Source organism: Mastigoproctus giganteus, chromosome 2, assembly GCF_048544385.1.
Source record: "Mastigoproctus giganteus isolate SK-2022 chromosome 2, ASM4854438v1, whole genome shotgun sequence".
NCBI classification, from domain to species: Eukaryota; Metazoa; Arthropoda; class Arachnida; order Uropygi; family Thelyphonidae; genus Mastigoproctus; species Mastigoproctus giganteus.
Genome location: NC_143576.1, coordinates 190,326,708 through 190,354,625, shown reverse-complemented (window position 1 = coordinate 190,354,625; position 27,918 = coordinate 190,326,708). Strand labels below are relative to the sequence as shown.

At 34.5% G+C, this 27,918-nt stretch overlaps 1 protein-coding gene across 1 annotated transcript in view; it reads left to right on the top strand.

Annotated features, from left to right (window-relative positions):
* unc79 (UNC-79 domain-containing protein) overlaps positions 1-27,918 on the top strand; it is a 1,082,710-nt gene that overhangs the window by 549,071 nt on the left and 505,721 nt on the right. The window contains exons 28-31 of the mRNA XM_090389680.1: positions 4,749-4,925; positions 12,603-12,728; positions 15,018-15,139; positions 24,381-24,440. Coding sequence (XP_090245806.1) covers positions 4,749-4,925; positions 12,603-12,728; positions 15,018-15,139; positions 24,381-24,440 — 485 coding nt within the window. The remainder of the gene's footprint in view (positions 1-4,748; positions 4,926-12,602; positions 12,729-15,017; positions 15,140-24,380; positions 24,441-27,918) is intronic.

Below are 27,918 nucleotides of genomic sequence, written 5' to 3'. Positions count from 1 at the left end.
TTTTCCGAATTTTTCTGGAACAGAAGGTTGTTGTTACCGATTCACCAAGGAATGGTTTGTCAATGCGTACAAAAACATCAATTGTGCAAAAATTACCAGCAAATTATGAAGAAAAAATACTGGAATTCCATAAATTTGTAATAAAGGCACAAAAACGAACTTCTTTTGAACTTGGCCAAATGGGAAATATGGATGAGGTCCCACTAACTTTTGATGCACCATCCAACAAAACTGTGAATATCAAAGGGTCTAAAATGGTGTCAATAAAAACCACCAGGCATGCAAAAACATTACACACAGTTTTGGCTTGCTGTGCTGATGGTAAAAAACTATCACCATTTTTATATTTAAAAGAAAAACTCCACCTAAGGAAAAAATTCCAGGTGTATTTGTTCATATTCATCCAAAAGGATGGATGGATGCATGAATCTGGAATGAATTTATGGCCCCAAAAGATATGGGCAAGGCATCCTGTTGGTCTCTTAAGGAAACCATCTCTTCTCGTTTTGGACCAGTTCAGAGCCCATAGAACTGAAATCATTAAAAAGAGGGTGAGGGAATTGAATTTCCTGGTGGACTTTCCTGATTGAATTTCCTGGTGGACTGACAAGCCAATTGCAGCCTTTAGATGTTTCCATTAACAAGCCATTTAAGCAAAATATGAGAAAACAGTGGAACAAATAGATGGGAGAACCTGATCATGACCTCACACTCACAGGAAGAATGAAGAGGACCACCATTGCACAGGTGTCTGAATTGGTTTAAGTAACCTTGAAAAAATATAAATGGTAAAATAATTATAAAGTCTTTCAAGAAGACTGGAATTAGTAATGCCTTTGATGGCACTGAATATGCTGCGTTATTTGAAGACAGTGATACCAACATAGCAAGGAAGAGTTTTTGGGATTTGAAGGCGATGATTTTTTTTGATTTTCAAAATGACTGAACTTTCCCTTTGCAGAATACTAATGTTTTCTACCATTCCCTCACTGTCTTTTTGTTCATTTTCAATTCTAGTGTTAATTTGCTTCATATAAAATGTTTTCTAATGTAGCTAAGATTCTTTTATTTCTCTTTTAAATTGCTGTATTGGTAAATTAATAATTAAATATTGTATCATTATACAATATTAGCATTTTTCTTGCTGTTCTGATCACATGTTTAGGATAAGCCTTTTTCTACTATACACATTAGAATAAATATTAAATGCCTAAATACACTAAAACTTTTTTTCCTTTATTTTCCTTTCTAAAATGGGAGTTCATCCAATATGCCCATGCATCTTATATACCATCAAATGCAGTAATATATGAATAATATAGTATATTCATATAATATATTTTATATATGTGATTCTGGTATAAAAACTGTATAACTGTAATATCACATACAGAAGAAATGCTGTACCTGAAGCCTGTCTAGAAACTAATAAGTGGCATCTCCACTACTAAACTTACCCCACGAAAGGCTGGTAACCTATCTGGGGGACATTCCAAATAGTTGAAATAAGCTCAGAGGTAAAAACTGGATGGCTCTCAAGGATAACAACCTAGGAAATGGATATAGAGCTATGATTAAGGACATGAAAGTAGCAACCTGAAATGTTAGGGGAATAAATCATAAATTGGATGAATTAATCATGGAATTAGTAAATAGAAATATTCATATAGCAGTCATTACTGAAACAAAAAAGAAGAATAAAGGATCTAAAGAAATAGGGGATATACTCGGATATAAAGGATCTAAAGAAATAATGATATACTTGGGTGTACCAAATGAAATGTGAGCATCATCGGGAGTTGCAGTTATAATAAAAAAAGAATAGAAGAACAAAATATTATATTACTTTTGGATATCACTCAAAATGTTAAAATTAAGACTAAAAATCCTATCATATACAATAATAATCATTGGCTTCTACACACCAGTAGAAGGAATCATTGATGAATCTGTAGAATTTTATGATGAATTACAATTGATCATAGACCAAACTAACAAAAATGAATACCTCATATAGCAGGAGATTTTAATGCAAACTTGGTGCTCAATCAATAGACAAATGTACAGGATCAGAAGGCGAACCTGTGGTCAACAATAATGGAAGACGTTTTATAGCTTCTGCATTTTTAATAAACTTAAAATCACAAATACATTTTTCAGATTAAACTCACATGGGAAGCAAGAAACAAAGTTTATAATAGACTATATTATCATTAATGAAAATTTAAATAACAAAATTAGAGATACTAGAGTATTTAGAAGCAGTGAAATTGACAGTAATCGCTACCTACTAGGAAGCACTTTCAAAATAGAAAGAAATTATTTTATTAAAAAAAGAAAATGCCAACAAAAACTATTAATAAATTAAAAATACATTTGTTAGAAGATGAAAACACCAAATTACTGTATGAAAGTCAATTGAAAGATAAACTCAAATCAGATGAGAGTGATAATGTTGAGGAAATCTGGTCAAACATAAAAAATCAGTTCTGGGAGCTGCTGCAGAGTCTTGGATATAAACCTATTAAAAATAAAAACTGGTTAAGAACTTGGAATGAAGAATTGAAACAAACAATTGGTGAGAAAAAAAAAAGGCTATAAAATGTTCCTACAAACTAAAGACCTACATTTACACCTAAAATATAAAAAGTTTAGAGCACAAGTTAGAAAACTAACCTGTAGAATCCAACAAGATGACTGGAATAAATTTGTTATACCCTTAGAACGTGATATCACGGGCCCACAGAGAAGAGGTTTAAAAATTTTTAAGAAATTACAACTAGAAATAAATGATCAAATAAAAACCAACTCCATTAGAACTAATTTGATCCCTATTAGACCACATCCTTGTTTGACACCAATAAAGGGGTCAAACAAGGATGTGGACTATCACCAAATGTATTTAATATTTACATCAATAAAATTATTAAAGAATGGAATAACAATAGAATACAGTTGAAGAACAGGAATAAAATCCAAACTATATTAAAATATGACAATCAAGTTATAATTGCAAAATCGGAAGATGAACTACAGATAGCAGTTATTGAATTGAATAAAATAGGCAAAAATATGAGATAAAGATCTCCACCTCAAAAACAAAATCAGTGGGATTATGTGGAAAAAATATACAAAGAGTCAGAATTGTTATTGATGACAAAATAATAAAACAAATATCTGATTTCGCCTATTTGGGAAATTTAATATCAAATAAAGGGAAAGATATCCAAACTAAACTACAAAAATTAACCCTGGGGGCTCACATCTGAGTATGGGCTTGGCACACCCAGGGTCCTGAGCTGGATATCATCATTCTTCTCTTTCTTGGTGATTCCCTTCTACTTTTGACTCTCTCTCTCTCTCTCTCTCTCTCTCTCTCTCAGGGTAACTCGAGAATTTTATTATTTTTTTCCCTGGTGCAGCATAAGCCTCAGGCTTCCTTGCACCATATGGCTATTAACAATAATATTAACAACAAAATATAATAAAAGGAATGGAACAACCACTTTAGAAAACAAATAACAACTGAAACAAAATTATGATTACACAATATTACTTCAAAATCAGCCCGATTTTACAATTGTGAGATTTGGGTAATAAATAAGAAAGATGCAGAAAAACTAGAAATAGCACAAATTAGATTTTTTAAGACCATTATTAGGCTTGAGAAGGCTAGATCATGAAAGAAATTCAGATATTTTTGAGAAATTAAAAGTAGATACTATAGTAGATGACATAAAATGGATCATTCACATAGAAAAAATGAACCCAAATAGGATCCCAAAATTAGCATTTAACTACAAATCTACAGGCAAGAGAGATGTGGGCTGAATGAGACAATGGTGAGATCAAGACTACCTCCAAAAGCTACAACTGAACAGGTCTAAAAAGACCTAAGCTGGATCATGTTCATGACGATGATGATATATATAATTCATATAATAATAAAGTTAATTCATAGCACCTGAAGAGTGACTGCCATTAAATTTAATGGCATATTTCCTAATCTTGTGGCATACTTGAAGAGGGTTGCAGCACACCAGGATGCCGAGATATGCAGTTTGGCAATCACTGCAGTCTACCTGCCCAGTCATGCACTCATCAATACCACATATACATTATTATATGTGGATGTGTTACTGCCTCTGTGGCGCCTCCATAGTCAGGTGGGCAGGAGCAGCAGTGCGTAGCACATGCTTCTTGATTCGACCGGGGTTCAAGCCCATGACCACCAAATATGGAGGATGCGGAAAGGTCAGGGAATGACCACCGCATATCCCCGGTGCAATATGGCCTTAGTTGCTAATGCTCCTAAAAACCAAATAACAAACAAACAAACTGCCTCTGTTGATTTTTGTTGTTGGCTATCATTTATATTTTTCATGGATGTATTTTGAACTTTTTTTTTTGTAAAACTTCTGAAATTAAAATTGAGGAGAGAGTTTTGTTTTTTTAAATGAATGTACAAGGGGATAGTGACATTTTGTAAGTATATATATCTGTATCTTGTTCCATCGCTATAATTTTTTTTTTTTTTTTGTGGTGGTAACATTATCATAATTTTCATGTCATATGAATGGAAAATGAAGTTTACTGCTATTATGAATACTAAAGTATTCATAATAGCAGTTTCTAATTATATATTTTGAAAGCAGAAGCCTTAATCTTCCTATTAACTGAGGAAAGTAATTTATAAATTACATACAAATAATTCTAGATTTTTAAGTACGCATTTTATATTTTCTTAGATTTGAGAAATACAAATGTGAACAGTGAAGTATTTCAGCGAAAAATAAACAGAGCACATGAAGCACTTGCTCATATGCATGCACCTCGTTCTCTGACAGCAAGTTTTGGAACCAAATGGCCTTATAAACGTGCTTTGTCAGCTCCAGGAGGAATGATATCTAAACAAGAAAAGTTGAGTAAGTTGCTTTCATTAAATATTGCAGTAATTTTAATATTTTAACATTTTCAATTGTTTTAATAAAATAATTGCCCTCATGCATGAGGGCAACTTTCTCGGTCATTCAAAATTCCCCTGTCATTTAAAAAGAAAACCTTGTCTTTAGTCTCTTCACTGGATAAGTACATCATTTTACAGTAGTTTGCATAGCAGAACCATAGCGTTTCAATTCAGCCTATAGCAAGTATAGAGGTTATTGAAATTGTATGTACCTTGGTTTTTTTTACACTGGTGCCTTGTGATCACAATGAGATAGGGCCTCAGAAAATGAAATCCTTTATTACCTTTTAATTACTATCATTGTTAATTAAAATGTAATAAAGGATTTTTTTTGTAGAATTTTAGTTAACAAATTCAGCAACCTTCAAAAGCATCCAGAGAAAGCTGGATACTCATTTACAAAAAATAGTTGACAGACCATAAGGTGAAAGCTTATTTAGGAGACCTTTATGTCAAACATGATCAAGAGAAACTGCTTGAGTTTCAACAAACTTTTCCATTGAATTAGTCCACAGATGAGTAACATAAGCCAGTATATCACCAGAGGATCAACACTGATGGAATCCATACTGCAGATCATTGATCAGATGGAAGTTTCCTAGGTAGTTTGTGGCAGTTAATAGATTTCTCCATTACTTTAAAAGGACTAGATGTAAGTGCAATGGGATGATAATTGGATGGGACAGATTTTTTACCCTTTATATAGGAACTGGCTGGATATGAGCAAATTTCCAAGCAGAAGTGCTTGGAAATTTGCTCATATCAGGCTCATATCCAGCCTGTTCCTATCATATTTGCTTCTGAGTTAAACACCTTTAAGCTCAGAAGCAGTTTTGAGAACAAATGGAGAAATACCATCAGCACCTTGCTTTCTTGGCATCAAGACTGTTCAAAATTCTTCTGACATCCTTTTGACAGAAGACCACAGAAGGCATTGAATAGAGTGTACTGGGAATAGTAGGAGGTGGTTTACCAAGATCATCAATACACAAATTAGAAAAAAAGTAGGTTGCTAACAGGTCAGCTTTAACTTTGGCTGAAGTGGCAATAGAACCATCTAGTTTTGACATGGGTTTTGTCTACTCACCTCAACTGTGTACTGAAAAGGGTTGTTTGTGAGAAAAAGATCAAACGTTTTGGCTTTGTGGTTAGCAATGTCTGGTATTCTGGTTGGTAAATGAACAATCTGTGTGAGGTCATTAGTAATTGCAGAAGCCTCGGCTTCTCAACCAGCTGGGTCTGTGTGATTAGAAAACAGAAGCAGCTGGAGTTGTGAACATTAAAACCAAGGAAAATTACCTCACTGTTAGGAAAATTGGACTGGAGACAGGCAAGTTTCAAAGAAATGAAGTCAAAGAGTTCCAAATGATTAGTGAAATTGGGAGAATGATAGAGGCAACAGATGAATTTAACAGAATGTGGTAGAGGGATTTTAAGCCAGAGAAGGTTGAAAAGAGGAAATTCCAAATTACTAAGTCTCTTACAGGGAATATCAGAACAGACATATGCACAAGTACCATCTTTGAAATTAAAGGAATTATACAGTAAATAATTAGGACAACTGAGATGAGCAGTGGTTGAATCAACTGATTATTGGGTTTCTGTCAGAAAAAAGTGTGTGATTTGGCAGACTCTAAGTGGAAGTGGACATCATTGAGATTGGAACTGAGACCACATATATTTGAGAAATGAATGAGAAAGTGTTTGGGAGATTTAGATCTTTTCGCAGATGTTTGTTCAATTAGTTTGCCTATTCATGACGTATTCAGTAGTAAGAAAAAGTGGGGAGAACATGTATGAATTAATGAAATTTTTGGATATGGTGTTCACATAGCAAGAACCTACCCAGCTCCTTGACATAACGTGGCCTCAACAATGCTCCCTACATACACACTACTTGAACTCCTTCCAGTCACCATCTGCAGAGCAAAGGCAGCTCAATTATACACTTGATCTGGAAGCCTCCTAGAGTTATCAATATGTTCAGCCCTGTGGACTATCTAGCTGCATGCCTGTGAACATCATTATAGAGCTCTATCCTTGAAATGTAAGGAAGATTGGATATCACCATGATGTCCATCATAACTTCAAAAAACATCAATCATACTTCATGATGGAAGAGATGGGGGCTGACATAATCTTGGTTTAGTTCGTATTCTAAGAACTTGTTCCAAATGAAATAATGTTTGTTTTGGATTGAGCTTTAAAAATGATGTTGTCAGAATAACACACACACAATGGGCAAAAATTATGGATGAAAATGTCCAGCTGAACCTCAGGTATGTATAAATCACACTATTCAAATAATTTAATTCATTTAATGAAAAATCATTTAATTCTTTTGAGCATCACCAGTTAAAAACAGTTTTCCTTCAAAGTAAAGTAAAAGCTCATTTTCTTCTTCTTCTTTAATGCTGCCGAATGGCGTTTGCGACTTCGTTTTGATATTGTTCTCTGTCTAGCGCTGCGTGTAGAATTTGTGCTGTTGTCATGTGAAGCCAGGTGTTGATGTTATCTAGCCATGCCATTTTCGGTTTGCCTGGGCGTTTCTTGCCTTCGATCTTTCCCTCCAGGATGAGTGGTAGTAAGTGATATTTTTGTTGGTTCCTAGCGATGTGACCTAGGTATTTACATTTCCTGCTGATGATGGTTTTGAGCAGGTCCCGTTCCGTGTGTATGTCCTGCAGGACCTGTACGTTGGTTATCTTGGCTGTCCACGGGATTTTCAGCATTCTTCGGTAGAGCCACATTTCGAAGGCCTGGAGCTTTTTTGTAGTGGCTGATGTTAGAGTCCAGGTTTCTGCACCGTAGAGCAGTATTGGCCAGATGTAGCATTTCAATGTGCGTAATTTGAGCATGATGTTCAAGCTTCTGTCGGTGAGGAGGGTTTTCCACTTGGTGAATGCCTGCCTGGCTTGTTCAATTCTGCTTTTGATTTCGGCCTCATGGTTCAGCTGGTCATCAATGAGTACTCCGAGATACTTGAAGCGGTGTATTTGCTCTAATTTTTCATTTTAAGAAAGAAATTAAGCTAGCATAAGATGTGAAAGCATGTTGAGTTCAATTGAACAATGTTAGATAAATTTTTGGTGTTGAAAAATCATAATATCGATTAACTTATATTAAAAAATTTGGTGTTAAAAATCATATAATTGATTGAATTATATGATTTTTTTACACTTTAAAACAATTAAATGCATTTAAATTGATCGAAAATGTTAAACTTAAACTTTAAACTTTGAAACTCTGAATGCATAGGTTTATTCTGCTAGTATAGGTTCATATAGGTTCATTCTGATCTTATGGTATTTCTTTCCCTACAGACACAATTTTATAATATCTCACAGATTGTAAAAGCCAAATTAGGAATTCCAAATTGACTTTCCAATCGTGTTGTTTTTGTTTAATGGAAATAAATTTTATTTCTCTTTTGCCACATAAGCATTATTTTTACTAGTGTAGTCCAAGTTTCACAGTGCATTTGTAATTAAGCAGTGTCCTATATCTGGTTCAACAGAGATAGTAATATGTTCAAAATTTAAAGAGGCAAGCCGACCGGGCTAGCCAGTTGGGTAAAGTGCCTGCCTGGCAACCCAAAGGTCGTGGGTTCAAATCCCACCTCGGGCTTGGATCACAGTAAAATGCAAAAAAAAAAAAAACTTTGGGAGGTGCATTATGGCCACAGAAGCCGATGCACCAACAACTAACAAAAAAATAAATAAATAATAAAGAGGCAATATTAAAATGGATAGGCATAATTGAAACTAAATATTTTTTTTAATTTATTTCTTTAAGGTTTGAAAATCTTGCAGAGGTCACAAATAATTGTGGCTTCTGCAAGATTAACTTTCAGTTTAAAATCAGCTTCACATGACACTTGATTTTTTATTGTTTAATTTTTTTATTTCAGGACCCACTTGCACTTTTTATGAAGATTTAATAAAACTAGTTTTCAACGATTACCAGTACTATGAACTTCACTTCTGATCAAAACAAAGACACTTAATATCAATATCAGACTACTGTGAAAAAATAAAATGTTCTATAAAAGTTGAGAAATGCAAGACTGTCTCCTGGATTTGTTCCACAGAACACTGCACAAAAAAATTAGCAACTAGATATGTAATACTATTGCATCACATTCACTTTCTAAAGAACTGGAAACAGGGTGGATGTTTCCACCCTGTTCCCAGTAATATTAAAAAGTTATCTTGAGTTATTAACATAAATTTTCCTCTGTATGTAGTAATCTCACATGACCTGTACATATGGCAACCCAGTATTTTTTTAATTTTGAAAACTTCTAAACTTATACTTGAGTATCTATGATAGCTATTTCAAAGGATTAGGAACTTAAATAGTGCTAAATTTAGTTAATGACTTTATGTAACCTAACTCCTGGAAAGAGAAAATGAAGTAATGGAGTCAGCCAGAGAGTAGGCTGACCCATACTGAAAATGATAATCGTAATGTTGAAATTTGTAGTTGAGATTTTTGTTATATAATAGAAAGGGGCAGATCCAGGTTTTGTTGGGCCTGAAGCTTGTAAAATTTTTGGAGCCCTCTTTAAGAAAAAGAATACAAAATTACAATTACAAAGTTATGTATTAAAGTGAATATTTATTTAGAATGAGAAAAGAAATCACAACAAATTGCAAATTTAAAAAAGCTGACAAATGCTACAAACATCACAAAATCTAGAAAAATAAAATAATATTTTTATTAATTAACTGCCTGGCACACTTCTATAATACTTTTTTTCCTACATTTTTTGGGTGTATACTCTTTGATTGCTTCTTCATTTGACAACGATTTTATAATATAATTTTCCATAGAGAGAATAGAAGGATAATTCAGTCTTTCCTCTAGCATGGTTGATCAAATTTTTTTTATTATTCATAGTTTAGAAAAGTTTCTTTCAGCTTCACAACTTGTTATTGGTAATGTCGTGCAAATTTTTAGGATTGTTTTCAAATTTGTAAATACAGGCGGGCCTCGATTAATGATTAATTCGTCCCGCGAGCGCATCGCACATCGCGCAAAACGGAAAGCGTTAATCGAATATCATAACCAATAGGAAAAATTATAATTGGTCCTTGACCTTCTGGAATGTTCATAAAGAATTTTAAAAATACCTTTTAAATAACTTTTTAACTGTATATAATGTAAAAGATAATGAAAATAATTATGGAATTAAATGTTTATTGCATAAAACAGCGGTTCTTAAACTGTGCGCCGTGGAATATTTTAAATTTTCGAGAAAAACACAGCGATACTCGACATCTGTCGGACACCGCGCGAACTACTAGCTCGAGGTAGTTCAGTTTCAGCATTTCTTATTAAGTTGTTTGGACCTAACTACTAAACGAAACTGTTAGGTATTTCTTTTGGTCTGGGTGCGCCTTGAAAAAATTACTGAGACATTAAAGGCGCTGTGAACCGAGAAACTTTGGGAACCTCTGACATAAAATACACAATGAAGAAATTACCGTTGCGGAAATATTTGAACAGTGTTGACTTTCTCTTTTCGTCAATCAATTTCCGATAGCCGACAACAATCTTCTCTGAGCCCTGGCGAAATAAATATCACAGAGAACATCAAACCTTTTGTTTGAGGTTCTATGCGATACGAAAGATTTCATCTAATTCTTTTACCGTTATCTCCTTGGCGGTAACATTTTCATCTGGCTCATTTAAAAATTTGAATTTTTAAATGCAAGTCTGCATTGACTTTATTAGCAGGAGACAAACACGTCTTCTTCCGATGGTTGATGGAACACACTGAGGTGGGCAGGAGGCAAACATTTGTTTATTGACCGTACGACTCGCAGTAAGCTTAACGCGCGATTCAAATCTTTTTCAACTATCGCATAAAAAAACAAAAGATCGCGTTAACTGGAAATTTGCATCGTGTAAAGTGAAAAGTGGTATCATTTTTCAAATAGCGTTAACTGAATATCGCGTTAATCGAACTCGCGTTATGCGAGGCCTAGCTGTACTTCTATCAAGTTTCTTTCTAAATGAGCTGTAAGATTTCAGGACATTTCAAGTTTTCTTATGCAGTGACTAATCTTAAATATTCTTTGAAATGATGACACTCACTAACCAATTTGTTGTCGATGTCCTCGTTATAGTAGCATATTATGAATTTTATGTTATCTTTGTCGATAGCAGTATTTCGTGTCAAATCAGCAACATATTTAAATCTTTTTTTCAATGCGTTCGTATGATTCACTCCTCTTCATTAATTGGATTATGAAACAATACAAGAGCCTGTTCATTACTTCTGTTTGAAATTTATCTCTTCCTCTTAATGAATAACTGTTTTTGTATGATTTAAATTTTTTTTTGTTACAATTCGTTTCTTGATGTCAGAATAATTTCTATTGATTTCATCACTCATCTTTATCAATTTTGTTTCATATTCCATTAATTTTTTATCTGAATTTTCTATCAGTTTCTTAATAAATAAATTTAAAGATAACAAAAGAAGATACCCTTCATATACATCCAAATCAGGAGTCTGTAATTTCTCATTTGTTTTATTGAAATGTTCCAAAATTCCAAATTGCAGTTAAAATGGTGTATTTGAGCTTTATTAACTTTATGAATAAACTTTTTGCATCTCGTTTGTGTTCGAGTTTTTCTTTCAAGTCTTTGAAAATATATTTTACACTCCCTAGAATGTTGTACCCAAGTTGCAAGGCTTGAACAGCTTTATAATGGGCAGACCATCTCGTTACACTTAGACTCTTTAAAGAAAAATCCAAATGTGTTACTCCATCTACAAGATGAACTCAAAAAGAAAAGATCACTGTTGCAAAATACCAAAGTAGTCAACAACTTGAGTTACTGTGGAGGCAGCTTTTTCTCCGACGAGATGAAGGGAATGAGCAGCACATGGCAGCTCATTCCCTTCTGCATACTTATTAATTTTTTAAAGAGTGCTTGCAGCCCTTTGTCCTCCCTGTGAATGTTATTCGGTGGCAGGTTACAGTCAGAACTTATTTCACTTTGTTGAATAGTCACAGATAGATGGTTTTCAGTTGGCAAAAAAGTTAAAAATTGCTCGTAAGGTTTCCGTTATAACTGATATTTTAACCAGTTATGGTTAAAATATCGGTTGAAAATTTTACAAAAACATATGACCATATGAACACATTGCTAGGGGGGGCCCCCTCCCAGGGCCTTGAAAGGGACTCATGCGAGTGAGGACCTTGAAGCTTAAGTTTCATGGTAAATCCCCCTCTGAAAATAGGATAAGCCATGCTCTTCATAATGATATATAGACTTCCTTGCAACCTAATCTCAGATTGTCTTGACAGATACTGTTTCTGGGGATTTGACTGTGTGGCACAAAATAAAGTGTAGTCAAATGTCATGGATGATGGTTTGGATATTAAGGCAGGATAATTAATGAAGGAAGGTTTTGGCACATTCTAAAATTTTTTGAATTAAATGTATTTTTACTAAAAAAAAAAAGTAAGTTGAGGTCAAATTGAAAAATCTCTTTAAACATGATGAATGAAATAATTAAGTTTATCTTAATATAAACTAAGCTGAAGAATGCTAAGTATTTTTCTTTAATTCCATTCATATTAAAGTTTTATTAATTAGACTGTTCTTCTATTCTTAGTAGATAAAGAAAAAATTTACAGCCGCCAATCTTCAGCTCCAGTTTTAAAACGTAAAAGCTCAAAATTTATGGGAGGACCATCAAGCAGTATTCCTCTTCACCATTTTCCAAACAGTTTTTTCCCAGGTAATATTTATTTTCACCAACCAGATTAAAACAGTATGAAATAGATTGATATTGCTAGAGAGTAAATGAGTAAATATTGCTTGATTATTTTATGTTGATAATATTGTGGTGTTAAATAGGAGTTCGTAGGATCTTTATCAATCTCTGATTAAATTAAATAAAGGTTGTAAATAATTTCTCATGGAAAGTCATTTCACAAAAAAGAAATGTTATGAAAGTTAGGGGGGGAAAGAATTTAGTGCATAGGCTAAATAAAGAGTTGGAACAAGTTAGAATTTTGTATATCTAGGAACAGTCTCTAATGAAGATGGAAAATTAGGTAGGGAAATAAACAATAGCATAATCAATGCAAGAAATTTAGGAAACCAGTTATACAAATTCATATGAAGCAAAATAAAAGTTAGACAAAATGCAAAATTATCTGTATATAAAACAGTTGGTAAGCTCTATTGTAACATATAGGGCTGGAAAAAATAAATGGATTGGTTAAAATTGGAATCTTCAAAAATGAGAGTTTCAAGAAAACTAAATAATTAACAGACAGATACAATTTCAAGACCATATTACTTGTGAGGAAATAAGAAAAATATGTTTTGGTAACAAATATTCAATGCAATTGAAGCAAACTTATGTGACATGGACATGTAAAAAGTATGGGAGAAGGGAGGGTAATTATTATACAGATACTTGAAGCAAAGTGAATGGTAATGAGCAATTGTGAAAAACCATGAGATAAGATGGAATCTTACCTGAGGTTGAGTGGAATCATGGTTTGTCACAAACATTAGAAGAAGGACTTAATCTGGCTAAGAGTAAGAACTAACAGGAAATATGAGAGCATAGAGGGAAAAATAGTGAATGGAAGGTCAATTTCCAAAATGGCAGATTTGTGGTTTTAGCCAGTCCTAGGTGAAGGAAGCAGGGTTTTTCCCCCCCATGCATTATTTCAGGTCTTTTAGCCCACACACAGTATGCAAATCAGCCCATGAACACACACACAGACACACTTATATAGATATAAGTTACACTTGGGAGCCATTAACATAATTTATTTTACCATCATGACCTGTGCATCCAGTGGTTATACTACATTTTAATCATGATGATGATGATAATCTTTTGGTAAGTCTGTGATTGGCCTTCTTGATAGTTTACTTTGCTTCTGATTATCTTCTCAGATTGGGAGAGAAATGTCTTCAATGTACATCTTAATTTATATCCATGATTGGCTCTTGATTTATTTATTTGTAGTGTTATTTTTTTTCCCTTTGTCATTTTTTTCCCCTTAATCATTTACTTAGAGGAAGCACTATGTATTAAATGAACTGTATAGAAGTGGGGTCCTCCTAGATAGATGCTGTGTTTTTTATTGTCACGGTGCATTTACTTATCTTTTAAGTAAATGGAAGATTAACCTTTTTGCAGTGCTGTTTGTTTTGCTGTGAGCATTGAGACCCTTGCATTAATTAGGCAGGATAAACTAATCCTCCCATCTTTATAATTTCAGTAAGGTCAAATAGCATTAGCCATTTTACAGTTTTGAATTCGTCAGTGTTGCACTAAACTGGGAAAGTCACTCAAGAAAATATTTATGATGCTTATTATATTGATTTATTTTCTTACAGATTCAAATAAAAATACTTTTTTATTTTCTCAAGGGATCTTTTCCTCTCACCCCAACCTCTGTTCAGATTCTTGAATCTGCCGACATTGCCCAAGTGTATGTTTAGCTATTCAGTGCTGAATGGTGTTTGAAAATGTGCTTGTTTTATAGGTAATGCAAAATTACTTTATTTTTCTCCAAGATTTATACATATTTATTCATTTTGTTTATTGATTTAAAGGCAAAGTTAAAAATCAGTGACCGATAAAGATTTAAGTATTTTTATTACAAATTGGTTAAAATAATATTTATCATTTAAAATCTGTGGGAGTAAATTTGTTTGGATTTGATTTTCTGCCTAAAAATTTAAGGTATGTACTGCTAATTATGTCTATTTTATTCTTCTGAGCACTGAATACTCTAATTCTTTTGAAATTTATATCAAATTTGTTTGTTATTAATACTTCTAATTTCACATTATGAACTATGTTTGGGTATATTTTGGATTGACAACTTTTCAAATTTAGGTGATGTTGTACTCCATTTTTTTTTTTTTTTTTTTTATTTCCAGTCTTTCTTATTGGTCCCTTCAATTTCAAATTAATGAAGTTTTACTATATAAAATATTACATAATATTAAACATATTTCTTACTCAGTGTCTCCCCTCATTTTTTTTTTTTCTCAGATGGGCATTTAAAGGAACTTGCACAAGAAGAAAGTCATTTTTTAAATGTTTTACACCGAGTAATGGACATTGAAGAACATGATAAAGACACTCTCCATCTTTTAATAGTTTTGCTTATGCAGGTAAAAATCTTAGTTAAAAGTTTTTAAATTAACAAATTATGATGACTGTTCACAAGAGTGGTGACGTACCTTCTGTTAATCTTAGTTTGGACCTTACAGGCTGAATATTAATGAATGCACAAACTTTTATATTTTTCATTAAAAACATTTTTATAGTTTATTCATTATACAAAAAATGCTATACGAGCAATGTTTAAAAAGTTCATGGCCTAAGTATGAAGAGTTTATTTGAGGAGTCTGATAACATAGTCCCCTTTAGAGTTAATAAACATTTGCCACCAATTTTGCAATGAATTGGTTCAAGCTGTGAAGAAAGTTTACTCTTGGACCTCCAGAAATGCATTCACTGCATTTCAGTGGGAAAATGGATGGCACCCAGGTATTTTTTCAAATTAGGAAATAGGTGAAAGTCCAGTGCTAGATCTGTTGAATATGAGGAATGGTCCAAGATTTCAGAGCTAACATATGTTGCAGCCATGGGAGTGATAGACAAGGCTCCTTTACTGAGTTTTCCTCAGCATTTTACTTTTATGTTTTTTATGCAGTTGCCTCACAAGGTCTGCGTAATATGCCCATGTTACTAGCCTTAAGTAAATGGCAGATTAACCTCTTTGCAGTTCTGTTTCTTTTTGATTTCAGAACCTGTAATTAAAAAAGATGTATTGAAATTGCATGAAATTTGGTGGATTACCATTTGAAGTGTTTTTCATTAAGTACAGAAATTTTTAACACTGTACCACTACCCTTTCATACCCAGGCTGAAAACTTTTTAAACCCTCCCTCATATATTCTTCAGTTTCATAAAGAATGTAACTTTAGAATAGAAATAATAAATTCTTTTTTTCTTTCTGTATTCTTCATCTTTTATTGAGTATATGCTACTACCCGGGAAATATATTTGGATAACAATTAAAATAATCAATAAACATTAATTATGTGAGCATAATTATTGAAAAATTTTTAGTAATACTTGGGAAAAATTAAATCATTTTGAATGGCTTTTTTTTTTTATTATTTTTCTTCAAAGTATGTAATCAGAGGACACAGTACTTATAAGTTGAATTCTAACAAGAGTTTATCTAGATATACCGTGAAGCTTATGCAAAGCATAAGCTTCACGGTATATCTAGATAAACTTCACGGTATATCATTAATGGTAAGGTAGTGTATATAAAATTGCTGCAAAGCAGCAATTTTATATACACTACCTTACCATTAATATCCGGACACCCCTCTGTTAATGGCATGTCCTACCCAAGCATCACATGTCAGACCCAACTATAAATATATATGTGGACTTTTGAGGAGACAGTATTATGATTATTGTGAATGCAAGATGCCATGATTGGCATCTTGCATTCACAATCCTAATATTATGGCACCCTAATAAGATGCTATGATTGGCATATTAGGGTGCCACATAAGCAAACAGTCTATATATGACATTTCAATGGCACTGAAGATTACTAGATCATATCACCAAAACAATTGGTGAAGAACCAGACAGGAGAGCCACTTGGAATGCAGATCAACGTCGCAGTAACACACACACACACACACACACACACAAAGGCCATGCAGGTTACTGCACGATATGGGTTACCTGTGGTTATGGAGCCATCCACAAGCCACTAATACTAGATGCCATCTAGATTGGTGTAAGTTCTGCTACTCTTGATGGTAGACTACTGGAAAGCTGTGCTTTGGAGTGATGAATCACAGGGATCATGGTCTACCAGTCTGACAGACATGCTCAGGTGTGGTAGATGCTCGAAGAAAACTACCAGCTGGACTGTATCATCCTGAGAATGAAGTTTGGTAGCGGCATCATGATGGTCTGGGGCTGTTTTTCATGGTCTGGCTTGGGACCATTGGTTGTTTTGATAAAACATGAATTCTGAGGTCTACAAGTGTCCTGGACAATAATGCATTATCTACGTTTGGAAAAGGCATATATCTACGTTTGGAAAAGACATATATCTACATTGGGAAAGGCCCATACCTGTATCAGAGGACAGTGCTCCATGTCATACTTCTTCTATAGTTATTTATTGGTTTGTGAATTGCAAAGTTCAACTAGCAGCCCAGAGCCCAGTCCCATAAAGAATGTAGTAGTAGTAGTAGTAGTAGTAGTGGCATGTGATGCAAGAATGCAAGTGTATGAGCTTATGCAGCATCAGCCAAAAAAAAAAAATCACACCATTCCCTCCAAATGCCTGTCCAATTCCTCCTTAAATTTATTCAACCTATCAACTTCCACAAGGACAGATGGAAGTTTGTTCCAGCAATTAACCACCCTCTGGCTAAAGGCAAATATCCGCACATCTATTCTACATCTGTCCTTTCTTAATTTGAATTTATGCCCCCTTAGGTTCATAGTCTAAACAACTGGAAGGATCCCATCAGAATTCAGTGTGCTCAACCCATTCAAGGCCTTATACATCTCAATAGATCACTGCGCAGGTGCCTAGTCTCCAGCCACTGCAATTGGCAGAACTCAAGCCTCTCTTAGTAAGAGGATCAATTCATTCCTATCACCAATCTTGTTGCCCTTCTCTGCACACACTCAAGCAAATCTACATCCTTCCTAAAATGAGGCCTCCAGACCTGTACGCCGTACTCAAGACGTGGCCTGACCATTGCCTTATATGGAAGGACAATCACCTCCTTTTCCCTGCTAGCAAAATTCCTATATATCATTGACAAAACTCCATGACCTGCCCTGGCAGCCTGTCTGTATTGCTCAGAAAACTTCATATCTGACTGCACAATTACTCCCAGGTCTTTTTCATTTTCTACCACCTTAAGTGTAGTACCACACAGTTGGTACGTTTCTCTGGGGTTACTTCTACCCATATGCAGTACTTTGCATTTGTCAAGGTTAAACTTCAGTTGCCACTTCTTAGCCCATCTACCCAAATTATCTACATCCTTGCAGTAGCACACTGCCATTGCTGTCATTAACAACCCTGCCAACCTTTGTATCATCTGCAAACTTCGACATTAAGCCTGATATACCTTCATCAATATCATTGATAAATATACAAAACAACAGTGGACCTAACACCGAACCCTGTAGGACTCCACTATTAACAAAGAGCAGCACCCATTGATTACCGCCCTCTGTCTTCTCCCACTTAACCATCCTTTTATCCATTGTAGCAAATTACCCTTAATACCATTCTGCTCCAATTTGTACAATAGTCTTCCATGCGCAACAGTGTCAAAAGCTTTCCTGAAATCCAAATATATATCAAAATTATTTTTTACAACCAGTTCCTTTGTAACCGCATCATAATATCCTATCAAATTTGTCAGACAAGACTTTCCCTTAACAAACCCATGCTGTGTCTGAATTATTGCTGCAGTCTTGTCTAGATGATCCTGCAATGCATCTTTAACCAGTAACTCCTTTATTTTACCCGGAACAGAAGTTAAACTAACTGGTCTGAAATTACTCGTATCACCCTTCGATCCCCCTTTGTGAATTGGGGATACATTTGCACATCTCCAGTCCGTGAGAACCTCCCCTGAGTCCAAGGATGCTCTCATAATTATGGCTAAAGGTTTGCTTAGTTGCTTTTCTGCCTCCTTTAATATAACTGGATAGATCCCATCCACCCCAGGTGTCTTTCTTAGGTTTAACTTCAACAATTTCTCCTCCACTTTGCTCTCAGTTATTACAAAATCATTAAGTATCCTGCTACAATTTGATAATCTTCTGCCATTTTGAAACCTTAATAATTCCTCATGTGTGAATGTAGATGCAAAATACTCATTCAGTTTGTTTGCTATCTGAGCAGGATCATCAACAGTTGAACCATCGATGTCAAGTGGACCAATCAGATTCATCCTCTTCCTTTTAGAGTTTATATAAGTAAAGAAATCCTTGCTTTTTTTCTTAGCATCTTTTGCCAAGGATTTCTCGTAATCTGCCTTCGCCTGCCTAACCTCCTTTTTGTGACCTGATTACAGACTAGCTTATATCTGCCATAGGCTTCTGAGTTGCGTAATAATTTATATGCATCCAATGCATTTTTCTTCTCTGTTACGAGTCTCATTAGTTCATTTGATAACCATTTAGGCCTAAACCTTGAACAATATTTCTTAATAGGTATGAAACTTGTAGTAGCATCCACGATTAATTCCTTGAATGCTTCCCACTTAGAATTTACTGTTGGTAACATCGTCAGTTGATCCCACTGTACAGAATTTAAAAACTTTCTGAGACCACTGTACTCAGTGAAAACCCTTTCCTTTACCCCTGATGGCAATTAAATCTTTAAGTAAATCCCACATCAGTACACTGTGATCACTGCCACCGAGTGGTTCCTTTATCTGCAAATTCTTAATACATGAATGATCACTGCTGATAACCAGATCAAGAGTATTACTCTCTCTGGTTGCCTCTCGAACATGCTGCTGCAGAAAACAGTCGTCCAATAAATCCACAAAAGTCTGACTAGTGTGTGAGTGACCAACCCACAAGTTCCAGTCAATGTCTGAGAAGTTAAAATCCCCCATTATAAGACATTCCAGTTTACTAGCCCACTCTATTTCTCTGTACAATTGTTCATTGTGCTCATTCGAGTCATTAGGCCTATAACTCACTCCTACTCTTATTTTTGCTTTCACAGTGCTTATGTCACATCAAACTCCCTTTCTAATGTCCCATAACATCTCCTCCCTTTCTATCCTGTCTATCCTTTCTGTACACATTGTACTCCCCAAATTCCAGTTCTGCATTCCTTATATCTGTGTGACACCATGTCTCTGCTATCCCAACAATATCCACCTTTGATGTCTTGACCAACACTTCAAATTCATCAAATTTATTTACTATACTTCTAGCATTGGTATACATGCAAGCATACATGCTCCTATTCCTAGTTACCCTAACACATCCCATATACCCACCTATTTCACGATGACTGCCATCCGTCCCTGAAACCCCCAACACCCTCGCTCCAGGTCGCTACTTATTCTAATAGAAGTTCTGCAAGAATCACCTTCACCTCTGCCTGCGGCTACTGTTAAACTATTAGTCCTTGTATTTCCCCAAGCTTAAATAAAAAGGGTGCAATATTCTTGCACCCTTTTTATTTAAGTGTATCCCATCCCTGTAGAAGCAGTCTCTCCTGTTAACAAGTACAGACCAGGTTGAAAAAAATTCTATCCCGTGTGCCTTGCACAATCTTTCCAGGGCCATATTGATTGACAAGGCTCTCATCATATACTCCCTTCTATCGTGTCTGGGCAGAATTGCAGACACTTTCAAATTCAACCCTAACTCCCGGTTTTTTTTTTCAACGGTGACCTGTACTTGTTAAGTAATTCTGCCAGTCTCCTACTCTTAATATCATTAGTGCCAACGTACAACTATATCACCTTTTGTGCCCTCAAAAGAGGATATCTGCTCTACAATGTCATCAACCTTTGCCCCTGGCAGACATACTCTGGTCCTGTTCCACCTATCCTTTTTACAAAGCATGTTTCCCATTTCCCTGACAATAGAGTCACCAACAACTACTAGTTCCTGTGGGACCAGCGCATTCTGCCTTGGGGGTTGCCACTGTGTTGCGTTATGACCAAGTGCAAGCTCTGGCGTTGATGTGGGCAGCTGAGAGCTTGATGGGCCCCTCAATTTATATCCTTCAAGGGCATCCACCCTGTCCTTCAAGCTCTCATATAGGCCCATAACAATGCTGAGTTGTCGCCTGATTTCCTTACACTCCTTACACCGTTTAGTAAGTGTTAAAACAGCTGTCATGACATTAATAAAATAATATTAGCAGTTTAAGTTGACTTGTAGATAGTGCTGTGCCATTTCTAATGTGTGATCATGAACCATAATCGAAATTCAAAATCAAAGAAACTTGAATTAGATTAATTGGATTCAAAAATGCATAATTCTTAAATTATTCCAGGAATTCCTATGATTCTCTCCTACCTTGTTATATGTTATATATATATGCAACTGTTGTTTTTGAGATGGATGACTGAGGAAGAAAATGCATTGGGCCATGTTATGTCCATATCAAAAGTGATTTTACTACAAAGACAACTAATTTGGCAAATCAATGCAAAAGTTAATATTATACATTTTGCAAGTTGCAATTGTTCTACTTGAATTCCAAGCCACCTTAACAATCAAATTAAAATATAATCATAAAAATAAAAACGCAGTAAAGTGACACTTGCCTCTAGCTGTGCAAATATGACTCTCAGCCCTAGGGCACCCACACCCTCACACCCACCAAAGGACAAGTGCCACATCCACAATAAATAAAATAAAGATAAGGAACCTACAAGCACCCCTTCTTGGAGAACATCAGCACTTGTAAGTCTAAAAGAATTGTATTTCAGTTGTTGAGTGTCCAGCATATGTCAATAGAAATACAGTCCAGATACAAAGTAAAAAAGTAAATTAACAAGTAAAGTCAAGTTATGTTGCAACATATAACATATACCTTGGCTACCACCTTCTGTGGTTTAAATAAACAAACATAACAAACAAAATGCAAATTTAAACATTTACTTCAATTTACTCTAAATCAAACACAGATATATGAATAAATCTTGACAACCAAATCATAATAGTAAAGATAATAAGTTATCTTTATTATCATTTTTTTTTTTTTTTTAAATTCTGTCTGTTATGATTTTGTTTTCTCAGAAAATTAAAACTAATTGTTACATTAATTTGCTGCATTAGTTTCATGATATAATTGGTTTCTTTTTCTATAAATAGAGACTTGTTTTTTTTTTTTTTTTCACCCCTCTCTTACCATACTTTTACTCAACATAATTTTACTCGATCTTTTTCACAAACACAAATTCGAAATTTGTAAAACAATTCTGCAAATTTATACTTATCATGGTTCATTTCTAGTTAATGAATTGCCATCACATATGCTAACACATGAAACAATATACATTGTGTCACAGAGTATAAATTATGCCCAGTGTTAGATGCTAATCTTTAAAATTTTTTTTTTTTTTTTTTTTTGTATGTATGGTGTGAAGCTAAATTTGATTTAACAATGTCATTCAGTAAGATGGCAGAGAAATATAATGGAGTGTTTAAGAAGACATATTCCATGTATTATAAAATCTTGTAAAGGTGACTTGATTATTTTGTGTACTGTAGGAGATATAATTTTTCAATTTCAAGCAACAGGAAATGCTATGTAATCAGATATATTCAAACAAATAAGCTTAAGAATGTGCAGTGTATAGAAAGAAATGCTAAAATAGATGTATCATTTCAAAGTGAAGATGGTAGCATGCAATGCTGTTTTTTTGGAGAATATATTTTATGGATGTTTTATATTTTCAAATGAACACTCACAGTACGCACAGTATTTTCTTTGGTTTTGGGTGTACACAGAGCCACTTGAATCATAGTTTTTCTGAAACTTGAAATCATTCATTTGGTGAGGTAGCTGTTAATAAATAATAAAACCTCTTGTCGTCTCAAGAGACTCCACTTCCAGATCACGTTAACACGCCTCAAGACAGAAAGCAGCGAGTTCCCAAAACGTAGCCATAAATAGTTTAAGTGTGCTTGGCATTGAGGTTGCATTGGGAAAGACAGTCTTCCCTAGCTGGACCAAGACACTCCACTCCCAGATCACGTTAACAGGCATGAAAATAGAGAAACAGTGAGTTCTCGAAACATAGCCATAAATAGTATAGGCACATTAAGGTAGTTTGGTCCCTTTACCTTGTATCATTTCAATAATAAATTACTTAATCTACCGCGTGATATAATAGTGTAGTGTCTATCAATTCATTAACATAGTACTGTATTTCCAAGTTTGTGTTCTTTAATTTTTGATTTGTAGAACTTTTGGAAATTTGGCAGTTAGTTAGCTCATTGTCCCATGAAAACTTTGTTTCTCTCTCCCAGGGAAACAAAGGAAACATTCTCCCAGGGAAACTTGAGCCCATGGAAGTGGACTTATTTATGGGCCTGAAAGTGATTTTATTGGACAAACCTGGAGGAGGAATGTGATTTTTCTGGAAAGGTAATTCTGATGTAATTGAGCTATGCTTTCGGGTCATCTCTCCCCGTCTCACTCTGAATTGGTCCTTAGGGCTCTCAGTGTGAGGTTTTTGCTGATGCTGGTTTTGATTCATTGGACATAATGTGACCAGAAGTCCAGTAGATAACACAAGTCATGCATTTTGTAGTACATTGTGGTTCTAATGCAAAAGGTTCCCTGATGGATGGAAACATCTAGAAAGGATAGGTATTCCTCCTTTTCCAGTTTTTAATGATAAAATATTTTAAGTAATTGGCCACCATGTTGCCAAATCATCAACATACTAAAGCCAGAGCATAGGTGGGATGTGCTGAGATCCGATACCTCCATTAAAGATGGGATTTGAGCAAGTTCCAAGTCTGTAACCATCTTTGTAGTTTCTTCTTATTCTCAAGTTATCTCCAAATGTACAACCATAGTTTTCAACATAAAAACATAACTGCCATTTCTCTGACTCCATAATCCAAATCATCTTGAAGAAGCTTGGCCTGTTCTGTGCTGTTAAACCTTACTTGTATTGAATATGGCCGTCTTTAGCACTATTAAGATGTCCTTTACATCATAGCAGATTTCAACATATTGCCATTTATCACTTATTGATATCATTCAAGATCAGAAATAAGATTGGCCTTAGCATCAAACTTTGAGGGAACCCTGCTTATAACTGTGACCCCCATCTAAAGAATGATCATCTTTAATGACACCCTGCTTCATATCTTTTAATCATTCCTCAATCCACCTCAGGAAACTTGACTATATTTTATTATTATTATCCATACATTATTCTTATACATAATTTCTTTCAAATAAAAGAAAATACTCCTATGAATATCTAAATGGCCATTCAGTCATATAATTTCCATATTTTTATTCAGTAAGCACCTGGAAAAATTAATGGCCAGTCAGTAATAAAAAATATATTAATGAAAAAATATGTTGCATTGAAACCTAATTCCGTTTATTGCATGAATCCTTACTTGTATTGAATGTGAGCGTCTTTAACACTATTAAGATGTGCTATAATTGGTCAGGTTTATTTATTGTTTATTTTGATACTAAATGTAATTTTGAAGTTGAGTATAAACAAGATTTCTAGTCTTTTGTAGTGTTATTAATAATGTTTATTCATTTTCTTCCTATTTCTTTTTTTGTTTTGTTCTGTTCTCGTTTTTGTTTTGTTTTCTATCACTTAGTTTCTGTCTAGGCCTGACCAGTCACATCCATCTGATGGGAAAAATTTGGCAAGAAACCAGGTACTGTTTATTTTGACTATTATTCAGCATGAAAGTATTTGTTATATAAATAAGTTGCAAAAAATTAATCTTGAGAATATTATTTGTTAGCCTTCTGAGTGCCAAGTTTTTTGTTTTTTTGTTTTTTCAGTTATATATTAAGGACTAGTGTTGGACTTTTTCATAAATTTTATGGACTTACTTTTCTTATTCCTTATGCTTGCTTATAATTAAAGTTAAAAATTCCAAATTCTAAATATGATTAAACACATATATATTTTTTTTTTTTTATAGTCTAGATAGTCATACTTTATTCTCACAAAAATGAAGGAATTTCACAAGCAATACAAATCTGCATTCAGATATATTTTATTTGCAAATAGAATAGATGTGCAGCAGCCTGGAAAACAATTGCACGCACACCATGCTAGGAGCATAGTAAATAAATTTCATAAATTTGAAGTGCTGGTCAAATCATCAAATGCAGGCATTATTGGGATATCAGAGATATGGTTTCACTCAGATATAAGGGATGTGGAATTTGAATATGGGAGTACATATTCAAATAAAGTGATATAGAAATGGCAGACAGGATAGGAGATGGGGGGGTTATGCTCTTAGTTGGAAAACCACATAAAATTTAAGGCAGTGCATCTAATTGACACGTGTGGCCAGTAAACTATTGAGTCAGTTTGGTGTGAGATAAACACTGGAAAAACAAAAATGAAAGTAGGAGTGTGCTATAGGCCTAATAATCCTGATGAGTAAAACTGTACAACAAAGAACTGTACAGAGAAAGAGAGCGCACCAGTAATTCAGAATGTCTTATAATGGGGATATTAACTTTCTAGATATTGACTGTAACTTGTTGGTTGATCACTAACACACTAGCAAGATATTTGTGAATTTATTGGATGACTGTTTTCTACGGCACCTTATTAGAGGGGCAAAAAGAGCGAGCAATTTTTTTGATCTGATTATCAACAGTGATTTGTCATGTATTAAGAATCTTCAGATAAAAGAATCACAGGTGGCAGTGAGCACATTGTATTGATGTGGGATTCAGTTAAAGTTACTACTGTCAAGGGTAAAAGAAAAGATTTTTGCTTTCGAAAAGGAGGCTAAAGTGATATCATACAGATTTTAAATTCTATAGAGTGGGACCAACTAATAACGTTACCAACAACAAATTCTAAATAGAAAGCATTCTGGGAAATAATTATAGAAGCTACTAGTCTTTTCATACCAACTAAGAAACACCATTCAAAGCTTAGACCTAAATGGATGTCAGATGACCTAATGAAACATGTGGCAGAGAAGAAAAATACATGGTATCCATATAAATTATCAGATGATAGAGAAGCCTATCATAGATATAAACTAGTGTGCAATCAAGTCACAAAGGAAGTCATGCAAGCCAAGCCAGATTATGAAATATTTTTGGCAAAGAATGCAAAGAAAAGCAGAAAAGATGTTTTTACTTATGTAAACACTAGAAGGAAGGAATTCAATTGAAATTGAATTGGCCCATTTGATATCGATCATTCAACTCTTAATGATCCTGCTCAGGTTGTTGACAAACTGAATGAGTATTAATGAGTAATTGCATTACTGAATGTAGAGGCAAAATATTGCATCTACATTCATGCATGAGGAATTGTTCAGGACAGTGGATGCCAGAAGTTTATCAAACTTTAACAGGGAGCTAAATTATTTTGTAATAACTGACAGGAAAATGGAAGCAATGTTGAAGTTAAACATAAAAAAGGCACCTGGGGTGAATTGGATCTATCCAATTATATTAAGAGAGGCAGCAAAGGAACTAAGTAAATGCTTATCCATAATTATGAGAGCATCTTTGAATTCAGGGAAAGTCCCTGCAGACTAGAGATGTGCAACTGTATCCCCAATTCACAAAGGGGGAATTAAAGAATGACCTAGTAATTACAGACCTGTTAGCTTAACTTCTGTTCCAGGGAAAATAATGGAGTCACTGGTTAAAGAAGTAATGCAGGACCATCTAGCAGGAATGTAATTATACTTCAGTGACAACATGGATTTGTTGAGGGGTGGTCCTGTGTGACATATCTGATTGATTAGATACTGTGATGCAGTGACTGAGGAACTGGATGAAAAAAATAATTTTGATATCATATATTTGAATTTCAGGAAGGCTTTTGACACAGTTGCACATAAAAGACTGCTGTACAAACCGGAACAATGTAGCACTAAAGGCAAATTACTGCTACGGATAAATGGATGGTTGAGTGGGATCAGATAGATAACTGAACCTTTGTGCATTCAGTGCTAGGCCTATTGTTGTTTTCTATATTTATTAATGATATTGATGAAGGCATACCAGGCTTAATGTCCAAGATTGCAAGTGATACAAAAGTTAGCAGGGTAGTTAATGACAGTAATGATGTTATGCTACTGCAACAGGATCTAGAAAAATTAGGCAGATGCACTGAGAAATGGTAGTTGAAGTTTAACTACAAATGCAAAGATAGGTGCATGTGGTTAGCAGGAACTCCAGAGTAATGTACAGACTGTGTGGTTCTACACTCACTAGTGAAAATGAAAATGATCCTGGGGTAATTGTGCAGTAAGATATGAAGTTTTCTGAGCAGTGCAGACAGGCAGCCAGAGCAGGACATGGGATCTTGTCAGTGATATACAAGAATTTTGCTAGCATGGATAAGGAAGTGATTATCCCATTGTATAAGGCAATGTCAGGTCAGGCCACATCTTGAATACTGCATACAGATCTGGAGTCCCTTACTTTAGGAAGAATGTAGAGCTGCTGGAATGGGTACATCAAAGGGGTTAGTGTGGGGAACAAAGATGTGCCCTTACAATGAAAGGCATCAGTTCTGCAGATTCAGAATCTGGAGACTAGGAACATGCAAGATGATCTGATTCAGATGTTTAAGGCTTTCAAGGGATTAAGCAAGCTCATTGCTGATGGGATTCTTCCTCTTTCTCAGACTATGCACATGAGGTGGTATAAATTCAAATTGAGAAAGGATGGTTGCAGAATTAGCCAGCAGGTGGTTGATTGCTGCAACAAACTTATCTGTTGCTGTTGTTGCAGAAGTGAGTGGATAACTTAAAATAAATTCAAGGAAGGGCTAGACAAACTATTGGAGAGAATGGATGGGTGAAATAGGAAGTTTTTTTTTGTTAATGCTATATAAGATTGCTTTCTGGCATCATTTGTCACTACTAATACTAATAATTCAAAGTTTGAAATTTTTTTCCTAAGGCTATACAGTGATAAGCAGATAAAGATGCTGCAATTTTATTAATTCAGTTGTTTTACTGACAGTTTTTGTTAATTTAAGCATTTTTATTTACCCATTGGGCTTATTCAAGGCTTGGAATATTTGAGAAAATTTGGTACTTTCATCTTTTTTTCACTAATCTATTTATATCAATAAAATTTTATTTTCTAAAGAAATTTCTTCTCGAAAGACAATTACAACTTTTGTTTTATTTC